Here is a 13,207-nt window from a genome sequence, read left to right on the forward strand (position 1 = left end):
CCTCCACCACACACACAGCACCCTCCACCACACACAGCGACCTCCACCACACACACAGCACCCTCCACCACACACACAGCAACCTCCACCACGCATACAGCACCCTCCACCACACACACAGAAACCTCCACCACACACACAGCACCCTCCACCACACACACAGCAACCTCCACCACACACACACAGCAACCTCCACCACACACAGCACCCTCCACCACACACACAGCACCCTCCACCACACACACAGCACCCTCCACCACACACAGCGACCTCCACCACACACAGCACCCTCCACCACACACACAGCAACCTCCACCATGCATACAGCACCCTCCACCACACACACAGAAACCTCCACCACACACACAGCACCCTCCACCACACACACAGCAACCTCCACCACACACACACAGCAACCTCCACCACACACACAGCACCCTCCACACACACACAGCACCCTCCACCACACACACAGCACCCTCCACCACACACAGCGACCTCCACCACACACAGCACCCTCCACCACACACACAGCAACCTCCACCACGCATACAGCACCCTCCACCACACACACAGAAACCTCCACCACACACACAGCACCCTCCATCACACACACAGCAACCTCCACCACACACAGTGCCCCCTACCATACACAGCAACCTCCACTACCACAATGGCAACACCATGTCCCTCACCTTTTTCTCCTTTGGGTCCTGGTATTCCCTGGGGTCCTCGCTCCCCTGGTCTCCCATCTCTTCCCGGATGCCCTGAAATAATACATGTGTTATCATATGAACAAATCCCAGTCCGCCATGTGTATAAATGTGATACTGTGTTTCCCCGAAAATAAGGCAGCGTCTAAAGAGGCGCAAGGTCTTATAGCAGGGGACGTCTTATCTTCCATGACCAAGAATTCACTTTTATTGTTAAAAAAAACTGAATATATATGAATCTACTGCAGTCATGTGATCACCTGAGCCCCAGCAAGTCCTGTGCCTCTATGTCCCGGTACCACAATCTCTGGCGCATTTATCAACAACTTCTCTCACGTCTTATACGTCTCGTAAATAAGCCCCATTGGGGCACATTTACTTACCCGGTCCAGTCGCGTTCCAGCGGCGGGTTCTCCGGCGCTGATTCGGGTTCTGCCGGGATTCACTAAGGTCCGTGCGCCGATATTCACCAGGTGTCGCTGCTGCGCCGAGGTCCGCCGGAGTTCTCCTGCTTTTTTCTGGTGTATGTGAGTGCTTGATCTTGCGACACAAATGGCTTTTTAAATTCTGCGGTTTTTCCGAATCCTTCGGGTTGCCCGGTGGCCACGCCCCCTGATTTTTGTCGCGCGAAAGTCGCCGCGATTGCGCCAAAAATCTATCGCGTGCGCCACAATCCCGTGAAATACAGCGCAAAGAGGAAATATTCGGGAAAAACCCGACGGATTCGCGGCTGAGGACCCTTAGTAAATGTGCCCCCATGTATATATGAATCTACTGCAGTCATGTGATCACCTGAGCCCCAGCAAGTCCTGTGCCTCTATGTCCCGGTACCACAATCTCTGGCGCATTTATCAACAACTTCTCTCACGTCTTATACGTCTCCAAACTGTGAATTTCTTGTGACTCCATTTCTATTGGAATCTTTGTCCCCATCTCTCATGTTCTGCGCTGGCCGTCTTCTTAGATGCCCCCTTCTACTCCGGGCAGCTGCCCGTAGCACATGTGCACTGTAAAAGCCAGCGAGGGGGGGGGGGTATTATCTTAAGGCTTTGTTTATGTTTCGTTGTTTTAGCGCAGTTCTGGTACAAATGCCGTTTTGCATTTCCATTGCACTAAGTGAACACAGGCTGGTCCCTGTGACCCTGCTGTTTTTCACAATACCACTAAATTCATGATTTGTGATTTGGCGCAAATTTCTGTGTGGGCGCAAGTTTTGGAGCAAATTTACGCTCTATGTTGTGACTTTTGTTGTATTTTTTTGTGACTTTTCATGCGACAGTTGTAAACAACTTACACAGCAAAAATCACAGCCAGCAGATTAATCAAGGGCCAGAGCCACTTTGCTGAATGTGAGAGATAGACGTGTTGTGAGGAGTCGCCTAATGATAAATGACCCCCAGTGATTCTATCTTATGAAGGTCTTATTTTCAGGGAAATGGGTAGTATCCTGCAGGGTGTGTATCCCTCCTGCAACTCCTCGTTACCGGTCAGTGATGTGACGTTGTTGATTCTCATGTCCAGCTCCATGTTCATAATATGTATAAGGCGAATCTCCTGCTCCAGAGCTGACAGAGAACTTCTGTTCAGACTGTGCATTGTCTCCTCCACATCAATTTTTATAGTGGACTCCTTTGCTTCCCTTCTGTGGGCCCACGAGGACCCTTCCGGACATTTCTGGCTGCAAACACCTTCTCTGAAGGCTGCTAGTTCCTTCTCTAGAGCAAATTCTGGAAAGAGCAAAAAGAAGACCATATGTGTGTAACAGTGAGGTTCAGCCATGATGTACAGTGTGTGTGTGTATGTGTGGTGTAAAGTGTGTGTATGGTGTACAGTGCATACGTGTGGTGTACAGTACCTATGTGTGGTGTACAGTGTACATATGTAATGTGCAGTGTGTGTATATGCAATGTACAGTTTGTGTGTATTTACGTGTGGGGTGTGTGTAGATGTGGTGCACAGTGTATGTGTGCGCGATGTATGTGTGGATGTGGTGCACAGTGTATGTGTGCGGGATGTACGTGTGGATGTGGTGCACAGTGTGTGTGTTTGCGTATGCGTGGGGTGTGTGTGTAGATGTCCACGGTGTGTGTGTATTTGTGGGTTGTGTGTGTAGATGTGGTGTACAGTGCGTATATGCTGTGTACAGTGTGCGTTTGTGTAGTGTACAGTGCATGCATGTTTGGTGTACAGTGTGTGTATATGGTGTACAGTCGTATGTGTACTGTAGTGTGCAGTGTTTGTATATGCAGTGTGTGTATGTGTTGGTGTGTGTGTAGATGTAATTCACAGTGTGTGTGGGATGTGTGTAGGTGGGGGAGGAAGTGTGTGTATATAATGTACATATTTGTAGTGTAAATGCAGTGAGTATATGTTGTGAACAGTGTGTATGGGGTGCACAGTATGCATGGAATGTGTGTAGGTGGGTGCACAGTGTGTGTGGGGTGTGTGTAGATGTGGTTCGCAGTGCATATGGTGTGTGTGGGGTGTGGGTAGTTGGGTGCACAGTGGGGGTCATTTACTAAGGGCCCGATTCTCGGTTTCCTGACGTGTTACCCGAATATTTCCGATTTGCGCAGATTTTTCCTGAATAGCCCCGGGATTTTGGCGCACACGATCGGATTGTGGCGCAACGGCGCCGGCATGCACGCGGCGGAAATTGGGGCCGTGGCCGAACGAAAACCTGGCGGATTCGGAGAAACCGACGCATTTTTAAAAAAAAGTGTTGCTGGACACGTGCTTACCTCCACCAGGAATAGGATCGTGAACTCCGGCGGTCCTCGGTGGACTTCAGCGCACCTGGTGGACGTCGGAGGAACTGCCTTAGTGAATCGCCGGAAAACCCAAATCCACCGCAGAGAACGCGCCGCTGGATCGCGAATGGACCGGGTAAGTAAATCTGCCCCAGTGTGTGTGAGGTGTGTGTAGGGTTTGTGTACATATGGTGCACTGTATGTGTGAGTGGGTTGCACAGTGTGGGTTGCGTGTAGGTGGGGTGCACAGTGCGTTTATGTGGGTGTGTAGAGGTGGGGTGGGTAGATGGGGTGTGTGAAGTTGGTTTATGTGTAGGTGAGATGAACATTGTGTGTGTGTAGGGTTTGTGTAGATGTGGTGCACAGTGTGTGTGAGTGGGGTGGACAGTGTTTGTATGTGGGGTGTGTGTAGGTGGGTGTGCACAGTGTGTGTATGTGGGGTGTGTAGAGGTGGGGTGGGTAGATGGGGTGTGTGAAGTTGGTGTATGTGTAGGTGAGATGAACATTGTGTTTAGGTTGGGTATGTGTAGGCAGCGTGTAGAGTGTGTAGGTGGATTGTGTGTTGGTGGGGTATGTGTAGGCAAGGTGTGTGTAGGTGCAGTGCAGTGTGTGTAGGTGGGGTGCACAGAGTGTGTAGGTGGGGTGTGTAGGGGGCATGTGTGTAGGTGTGGTGCAGTGTCTGTCTGGGTGGGTGGGACATGTGTAGGTTTTGTGTGCATAGGTGTGGTGCACAGTTTGTGTAGGTAGGGTGCACAATATGGGTGTAGGAGTGGTTCACAGTGTGTATAAGTGGGATATGTGTAGGTGGGGTGTGTGTATGTGGCGTGTGTGTAGGTAGGCTTTGTTTAGTTGGAGTGCACATTGTATGCAGGTTGGGTATGTGTAGGTCAGGTTTGGGTATGTGGGGTGAAAAGTGTGTGTAGGTGGGGTGTGTGTAGACTGGGTTTGTTTAGGTGGGGTACACAGTGTGTGTTGGTGGGGTGCACAGTGTGTGAAAGTGGGGTATGTGTCGTGGAGTGCACAGTGTGTGTAGGTGGAATGTGTGTCATGGGGAGCACAGTGTGTATGGGCGGTTTGTGTAGGTTCATGTAGGTGGGGTATGTGTAGGCGGGGTGCACAGTTTGTGTAGGTGGGGTGTGTGTAGGTGGGATGGACACTGTGTGTAGGTGGAATATGTGTCAGTGGGGGTATGTATGGTTGGTTTATATAGGTGGGGTGTGTGCAGCAGAGGTGTGTGTAGGTGGGTTGTGCATATTAGGGTTGTGTGTAGGTGGGTTGTGCATAGGTGGGGTTTATGTAGGTGGAGTGCACAGTTTGTGTAGGTGGAATATGTGTCAGTGGGGAGTATAGTGTGTATGGTTAGTTTATATAGGTGGGGTGTGTGCAGGAGAGGTGTGTGTAGGTGGGTTGTGCATAGTAGGGTTGTGTGTAGGAGGGTTGTGCATAGGTGGGGTTTATGTAGGTGGAGTGCACAGTTTGTGTAGGTGGGGTATGTGTCGGAGGGGAAAACACAGTGTATAGATGTTGTACAGTTGTTTATACCTTTATAAGCCAAGTATACAAGTCCCCCTGTCAGTAGTAGTAGATATACAAACTGGAAAACTGGCAAAAATTTAATTTTATGGGATTTGTGCGGCTTCACATCTACAAAAAAAAGGAATATAATTATCAGTATTATATCCCTATCATCACAGGGTTATTACTATCAGTATATTATCCCTTTTATCAGGGGGGTATTACTATCAGTATTATATTCCTATCATCAGGGGGGTATTACTATCAGTATTATATTCCTATCATCAGGGGGGTATTACTATAGGTATTGTATCTCTATCATTCCGGAGGTATTACTATCAGTATTAGATCGCTATCATCAGGGGGTATTATGTTCAGTATTATATTCCTATCATCAGGGGGGTATTACTATAGGTATTGTATCTCTATCATTCCGGAGGTATTACTATCAGTATTATATCTCTATCATCAGGGGGGTATTACTATCAGTATTATATCTCTATCATCAGGGGGGTATTACTATCAGTATTATATCCCTATCATCACAGGGTTATTACTATCAGTATATTATCCCTTTTATCAGGGGGGTATTACTATCAGTATTATATTCCTATCATCAGGGGGGTATTACTATCAGTATTATATCTCTATCATCAGGGGGGTATTACTATCAGTATTATATTCCTATCATCAGGGGGGTATTACTTTCAGTATTATATCTCTATCATCAGGGGGGTATTACTATCAGTATTATATCTCTATCATCAGGGGGGTATTACTATCAGTATTATATCTCTATCATCAGGGGGGTATTACTATCAGTATTATATCTATATCATCAGGGGGGTATTACTATCAGTATTATATCTCTATCATCAGGGGGGTATTACTATCATTATTATATCTCTATCATCAGGGGGGTATTACTATCAGTATTATATCTCTATCATCAGGGGGTATTACTATCAGTATTATATCTCTATCATCAGGGGGGTATTACTATCAGTATTATATCTCTATCATCAGGGGGGTATTACTATCAGTATTATATCTCTATCATCAGGGGGGTATTACTATCAGTATTATATATCTATCATCAGGGGGGTATTACTATCAGTATTATATCTCTATCATCAGGAGGGTATTACTATCAGTATTATATCTCTATCATCAGGGGGGTATTACTATCAGTATTATATCTCTATCATCAGGGGGGTATTACTATCAGTATTATATTCCTATCATCAGGGGGGTATTACTTTCAGTATTATATCTCTATCATCAGGGGGGTATTACTATCAGTATTATATCTCTATCATCAGGGGGGTATTACTATCAGTATTATATCTCTATCATCAGGGGGGTATTACTATCAGTATTATATCTCTATCATCAGGGGGGTATTACTATCAGTATTATATATCTATCATCAGGGGGGTATTACTATCAGTATTATATCTCTATCATCAGGGGGGTATTACTATCAGTATTATATCTCTATCATCAGGGGGGTATTACTATCAGTATTATATATCTATCATCAGGGGGGTATTACTATCAGTATTATATCTCTATCATCAGGAGGGTATTACTATCAGTATTATATCTCTATCATCAGGGGGGTATTACTATCAGTATTATATCTCTATCATCAGGGGGGTATTACTATCAGTATTATATCTCTATCAGCAGGGGGGTATTACTATCAGTATTATATCTCTATCATCAGGGGGTATTACTATCAGTATTATATCTCTATCATCAGGGGGGTATTACTATCAGTATTATCTCTCTATCATCAGGGGGGGTATTACTATCAGTATTATATCTCTATCATCAGGGGGGTATTACTATCAGTATTATATCTCTATCATCAGGGGGGTATTACTATCAGTATTATATATCTATCATCAGGGGGGTATTACTATCAGTATTATATCTCTATCAGCAGGGGGGTATTACTATCAGTATTATATCTCTATCATCAGGGGGGTATTACTATCAGTATTATATCTCTATCATCAGGGGGGTATTACTATCAGTATTATATCTCTATCATCAGGGGGGTATTACTATCAGTATTATATCTCTATCATCAGGGGGGTATTACTATCAGTATTATATCTCGATCATCAGGGGGGTATTACTATCAGTATTATATCTCTATCATCAGGGGGTATTGCCATCAGTTTTATTAGTACATCTTTCGCCTTCCCGTTTTGGGGGAGTCTTGTGTTACATAGAGGATATAATTTTAATAATTGTCTTTTCCTTTATTCTAAGTTCAGTCAGAATTATTGGGGAATGATGGCTCTTCCCAGCATGCTCTGGGCTGCAGTTCCTCCACACTCAGTGACACATCTCATATACTTTCTCTTCTCACTTCTTTCTACACTTTTATGGTTCTGCTTTCCAGGATATCTCTGGAGTCTCGTCCCTACTGTCCCCCGCTATTTCCTCTTTTTGTCATTTCCAGATGATGGGGGTCATTTACTAAGCGCCCGAATTGCGTTTTTCCGCCGGGTTACCCGAATATTACCGTTTTGCGCCGATTTTCCCTGAATTTCCCCCTGATTTTGGCGCACGCAATTGGATTGTGGCGCCAACATGCACGTGATGGAAATGGGGGGGGGGGGGGGTGGCCATAAGAAAACCCGACGGATTCGGAAAAACCACCGTATTTTTTTTAAAAAAGTGTCGCTTGCCACGCGCTTACCTTGCCAGTGAGCTCCGACGGACTTCAGTGCAGCAGCGACACCTGGTGGACATCGGGCGCACTACCTTAGTGAATCGCCGGAAGACCCGAATCCTCCACCGAGAACGCGCCATTGGATCGCGACAGGACCGGGTAAGTAAATCTGCCCCGATGTGTTCCACCACTGGCCAGGGAGCTGACACTAGATATTGGAACCCCTAGAAGGGGCACCAGTGACCTGGGAGCTCCAAATAGAGGTGCTTGTGCACTGGGAACCCTATATAGAGGTGGTGGTGACCAAAGAGCCACTTAGAAAGGTGCTTGGAGCTTGGAACCTTCAAGAGAGGAGCCCGCGACCTGGGAATTCCTAATAGAGGGGCTAATAAACTTGGAACTCCTAATATAGGCACAAACATAGAGCATGTAAAAGAGCAGCTGAGAGAGAGGCGCAAGTGACTGAGGACCCCCTTAGCGATATGCCAGTCACCTGAGGATCCTGTCGCCAAGGAACCCCTAAGAGAGGCACCAGTAAACTTGGATCCCCTAATAAAGGCTCCAGTGAGCTGGGAACTCCTAAGAGAAGTGACCTGCGAACACCTGAGAGAGGTTCCAGAGAGTTGGAACCTCTAAAAGAGGCGCCAATGACCTGAGAACCCTTAAAGGACATCTACCACCAGGATGTAGAACAAGCACTGACATACTGGTGTGTGCCCCTTCTGGCAGGGTCTGCTCTTCTTTAAGCCGGCACTAGTAAGTTCTCTTCATCTAGTAGTGCTGGCTCGCTGCAGTACACAGCTGTCCCGTGGTAAGGCTTGATCGACCAGGACTGCTGTGAAGCTACTGCGCATGCCCAGCAGCCATCCTGATCGAGCGAGGTATATATGAACTGCGCGTGCACTAGCTGAGTGCGTTCACACACTCCGTGCGTTCAGAGAAGCCACATTCTAAGCGCTTGCAAGGCCACTGCTGCTGAAGGGCGGTGGTGGCCGCATCTAGTGATAGCAGAGGGCCGTTACTAGGGGGCAGGTAAGTCCCATTTACACTGTTTTGGGAATAAAGGTAATTTTTTTTTTAAATAACAATGCATTGAAGAAATGTTTTTTTTTGAGTAGGGTTAGGGATTAAATTAACTGTAGTAGCTGAGGTGGTAATACCACTTTAAATGCATTTTTTAATCATTTCAGTGAATCCGCAGAGGATGGAACCCAGATTTAGGAGTGTTGTAGTAAGGAGCTTGCAGTTACATTGAGGGAGTAACTGTAGGGTACATAATGAGAATGAGGCATATTTACTTACCCGGTCCTGTTGCGATCCCCACTGTGCATTGTCCGACAATCATGCACTCCGGCGTGATTCGCAAAGATCGTGCGCCCCATCTCCTGCATCCGTCACTTCCCCACTTAAATGTGATGAGTACAGGCGTACCATAGATAGATACAGGGGTACACAAACTATTCAGAGCCCCTAAAATTTTTCACTATTTGTTTCATTGCAGCCAATTGGTAAGATCAATAAAGTTATTTTTTTGCTCAGTAATGTGCCCTCTTGCACCCAGTAATGTGCACTCTGCCCCCCCCAGTAATGTGCACTGAGCCCCCCCAGTAATGTGCACTCTGCCACCTAGTAATGTGCACTCTTCCCCACCAGTAATGTGCACTCTGTCACCCAGTAATGTGCACTCTTCCCCACCAGTAATGTGAGCTCTGCTCCCCAGTAATATGCTCTTCCCCCTGGTAATGTGCCCCCTGCCCCCCAGTAATGTGCCCTTTACTCCCCAGTAATGTGTTCTCTTCCCCACCCCCAGTAATGTGCACTCTGCCCCCAATAATGTGCCCTCTCTTTCCCCAGTAATGTGAACTTTGCCAACCTGTAAGCTGCCCTCTGCCACCCACTAATGTGCACTCTGCCCCCCAGTAATGTGCACTCTGCCCCCCCAGTATTGTGCACTCTGCCCCCCCAGTATTGTGTGCTCTGCCCCCCCAGTAATGTGCACTCTGCCCCCCCCAGTAATGTGCACTCTGCTCCCCACTAATGTGCACTCTGACCCCCAGTAATGTGCGCTGCGCCCCCAGTAATGTGCACTCTGCCTCCCAGTATTGTACGCTCTGACCCCCCAGTAATGTGCACTTTGCCCCCCCATCAATGTGCACTCTGCCCCCCCAGCAATGTGCACTGCTTGAGATGGCTCTACTCCTTCATTGGAGTTTAGTTGTGTTTAATTAAACTAATTGGATTTGATTAGGAAAGGCGCACACCTGTCCATATAAGACCTCATAGTTCACAGTCCATGTTAGAGCACATGAGAATCATGAGATCTAAGGAACTGCCCAAGGAGCTCAGAGATAGGATTGTGGCAAGGCACAGATGTGGCCAAGGTTACAAAAGATTTTCTACAGAGCTCAAGTTTCCTAAGAGCACAGTGGCCTCCATAATCATTAAATGGAAAACGTTTGGGACAACCACAATTCTTCTGCTCCCTGGCCGTCCAGCCAAACTAATCAATCCTGGGAGAAGAGCCTTAGTAAGAAGTAAATAAGACCCCGGGATCCCTGTGTCTGAGCCCCAGAGATGCAGGAGGGAGATGGGAGCCTCCTATCACTGCAGCCTCCAGCAGTCGGGGCTTTATGGCGGGGTTCGGAAGCTTCTCCTCAGTACAAGACATATGAATGCCACATGCAGGGCACTTTTACACATTTCCGTCGGGTTTCCCGACAACTTCCAAATTGCGCCGCATTTAACAGGGGTTTTTGGCGCACGTGATCGGACTTTCATGCTACAGAAATGGGGGGGGGGCTGGCGGACACCCCTAAGCGAGGTGCAAGTGAACTAATAACCCATAAAAACCCCTGAAAGAAACTACAGTGATTGGGAAACCCCTAAAAGAGGTGCCAGTAACTTGAGAAACCCTTAGAGAGGCACGAGTGACCTGGGTACCTATAAAATGGGTGCCAGTGATCCGAGAACCCCTAAGACAGGTGTCATTGACCTAGTAACCCTTAAGTGATGCGACAGTGGCTTTGAAACCCTGAGGAAAGATGCCACAGACCACTGAAAAACCACATGAGTGGTGCCAGTGACCAGAGAACACCTAAACGAAGTGCCAATGACCATGAAACTCCAATAGAAGTGCCACTGAGCAAAGAGAGGCTCCATTGACCTGGGAACCCATATGACTGCTGCAATGTGAGGGCCTCAGGACAGATGCTGAGTGACACATCTCTTCTCACTTTTTGCTACACTTTATGGTTCTGCTTTCCAGGATATCTCTGGAGTCTCGCCCATCCGGTTCCCCATTATTTCCTCTTTCTGTCATTTCCAGATGATGAGTTTCACCACTGGCAAGAGAGCTGCCACAATTGACAACCCCTAAAAGAGGCCCCAATGAAATTATAACCATATAAGTTGTGCCAGTGACTTGATAACCCCTGAGAGTGGCACTAGTGACCTAAGAAACAATAAGATACCTGGGAACCCTTAAAAGAGGCACCAAAGACCAGGATACTTCTAAGAGAAGCACCATTGACCTGGAAACCTTTACAAACAGCATCAGTGAGCTGGGTACCCTTAGGAGAGGTGCCAGTGACCTGTGAATCCCTAAGAGAGGTGCTAGTGTCTGTGAACCCCTTAGAGAGGTGCCAGTGACCTGGGAACCCCTATGTAAAGTGCCAGCAACCTGGGAACCCCTAAGAGCGGTGTCAATGACCTGTGAACCCCTAAGAGAGGTGCCAGTGACCTGGGAACCCCTATGTAAAGTGCCAGTGACCTGTGTACCCTAAGAGAGGTGTCAATGACCTGTGAACCCCTAAGAGAGAAGACAGTGACCTGGGAACCCCTATGTAAAGTGCCAGTGACCTGGGAACCCCTAAGAGAGGTGTCAATGACCTGTGAACCCCTAAGAGAGAAGACAGTGACCTGGGAACCCCTATGTAAAGTGCCAGTGACCTGGGAACCCCTAAGAGAGGTGTCAATGACCTGTGAACCCCTAAGAGAGAAGACAGTGACCTGGGAACCCCTATGTAAAGTGCCAGTGACCTGGGAACCCCTAAGAGAGGTGTCAATGACCTGTGAACCCCTAAGAGAGAAGACATTGACCTGGGAACCCCTATGTAAAGTGGCAGTGACCTGTGTACCCTAAGAGAGGTGTCAATGACCTGTGAACCCCTAAGAGAGAAGACAGTGACCTGGGAACCCCTATGTAAAGTGCCAGTGACCTGGGAACCCCTAAGAGAGGTGTCAATGACCTGTGAACCCCTAAGAGAGAAGCCAGTGACCTGGGAACCCCTATGTAAAGTGCCAGTGACCTGTGTGCCCTAAGAGAGGTGTCAATGACCTGTGAACCCCTAAGAGAGAAGACAGTGACCTGGGAACCCCTATGTAAAGTGCCAGTGACCTGGGAACCCCTAAGAGAGGTGCCAGTGACTTGTGAACCCCTTAAAGAGAAGCCAGTGACCTGGAAACCCCTATGTAAAGTGCAAGTGACCTGGTAACCCTGAGAGAGGCGCCAGTGACCTGGGAGCACCTAAAAGAGTCAATTTAAAAAGAAAAGTTCCTTTTACTGAGAATTTTCTCTGCCTCTATAATAAGAGGTCAAGAAATAAATGTGTATAGGAATGGGAAATACAACTTACCTTGGGCAATAATAATAATAGATCTACACTGATTATCATATATAATAATTGCAGAAAAGTAAGAGAAGATAAAACTATAATAACTACATTTTCAGGATGAGGATAAAAATGAGATCAAGTCTAAGTACAAAACAATAATGATAAAATTCCTGACCATAACTATATAATTATATAACTAAAGCCCAAAATAACCTAATAATAATAATAAAGCCAAAGGTCATATTATGAGCTATTCTAATAACAATATGATCAAATCACAGATTATATGTATAAAATTAGAAGAAAGAAAGCCGTGATTGCTCTGCGTTGGATCGTTGATGGGGTAACAACTTTCCTTATCCCCTCCTTATTAGCTAATAATCTTCTGTACTGAAGCATTTTGTATGATTACCATTTATTTCGAATGTCGCCATGTCAGACGTCGCCATGCTCCCGATCTTGGATCTGTACTGATGGGTCACCACAAGGACCAAGAAGACTTGGGAGACAATCAGGCGCTGTTAAAGCCTCTTCTGCTCCACCCAAAAGTAAATCCCAACCAAGAGTCAGCATCTCGGAAATAGGAAGAGAGGAACTTCTCAGAGTCGGGGATTTTCCACTCAGCATTGGGCGACACACACTGCGGCTTTCACATCTACCGTCCAGAAAAGGTCTTACTCCCCAACTTCTGCTATTGATGAGTATGAGATAACTGAGAAACAACACACTGTGAGAAAAGCCCCACAGGAGGGTAAAAAATGGGAACAGAGGAGGTGAGTGCTAAGATAGGGAAGGAAGGGAAGGGCATAACAGAAGAGAAATATAGGAGGGGGTAATAGTATGGAAAGAGAGGAGGAGGATACTAAAGGAGTAATAGAGGAGGGGGTAATAATATGGAAACAAAGGAAGAGGGTAATAAAGGAGTAG

The 13,207-nt window shown here is 46.8% G+C and overlaps 1 protein-coding gene across 2 annotated transcripts in view; it reads right to left on the minus strand.

Annotated features, from left to right (window-relative positions):
• The window catches only part of MARCO (macrophage receptor with collagenous structure), a 55,609-nt gene extending 42,648 nt beyond the window's left edge, over window positions 1-12,961 (minus strand). The window contains exons 1-4 of one of the 2 annotated variants that reach the window (XM_072122176.1): window positions 12,693-12,961; window positions 5,006-5,107; window positions 2,198-2,440; window positions 696-767 (exon numbers count right to left, since the gene is read on the minus strand). In XM_072122176.1, the coding sequence (XP_071978277.1) occupies window positions 696-767; window positions 2,198-2,440; window positions 5,006-5,107; window positions 12,693-12,729 (454 nt within the window). In that variant the 5' untranslated portion in view covers window positions 12,730-12,961. The remainder of the gene's footprint in view (window positions 1-695; window positions 768-2,197; window positions 2,441-5,005; window positions 5,108-12,692) is intronic. The other variant, XM_072122177.1, reaches the window with a different exon arrangement.
• Between the last annotated feature and the right edge of the window lie 246 nt (window positions 12,962-13,207).

This window comes from Engystomops pustulosus, chromosome 8 (genome assembly GCF_040894005.1).
Source record: "Engystomops pustulosus chromosome 8, aEngPut4.maternal, whole genome shotgun sequence".
Taxonomy (NCBI): Eukaryota; Metazoa; Chordata; class Amphibia; order Anura; family Leptodactylidae; genus Engystomops; species Engystomops pustulosus.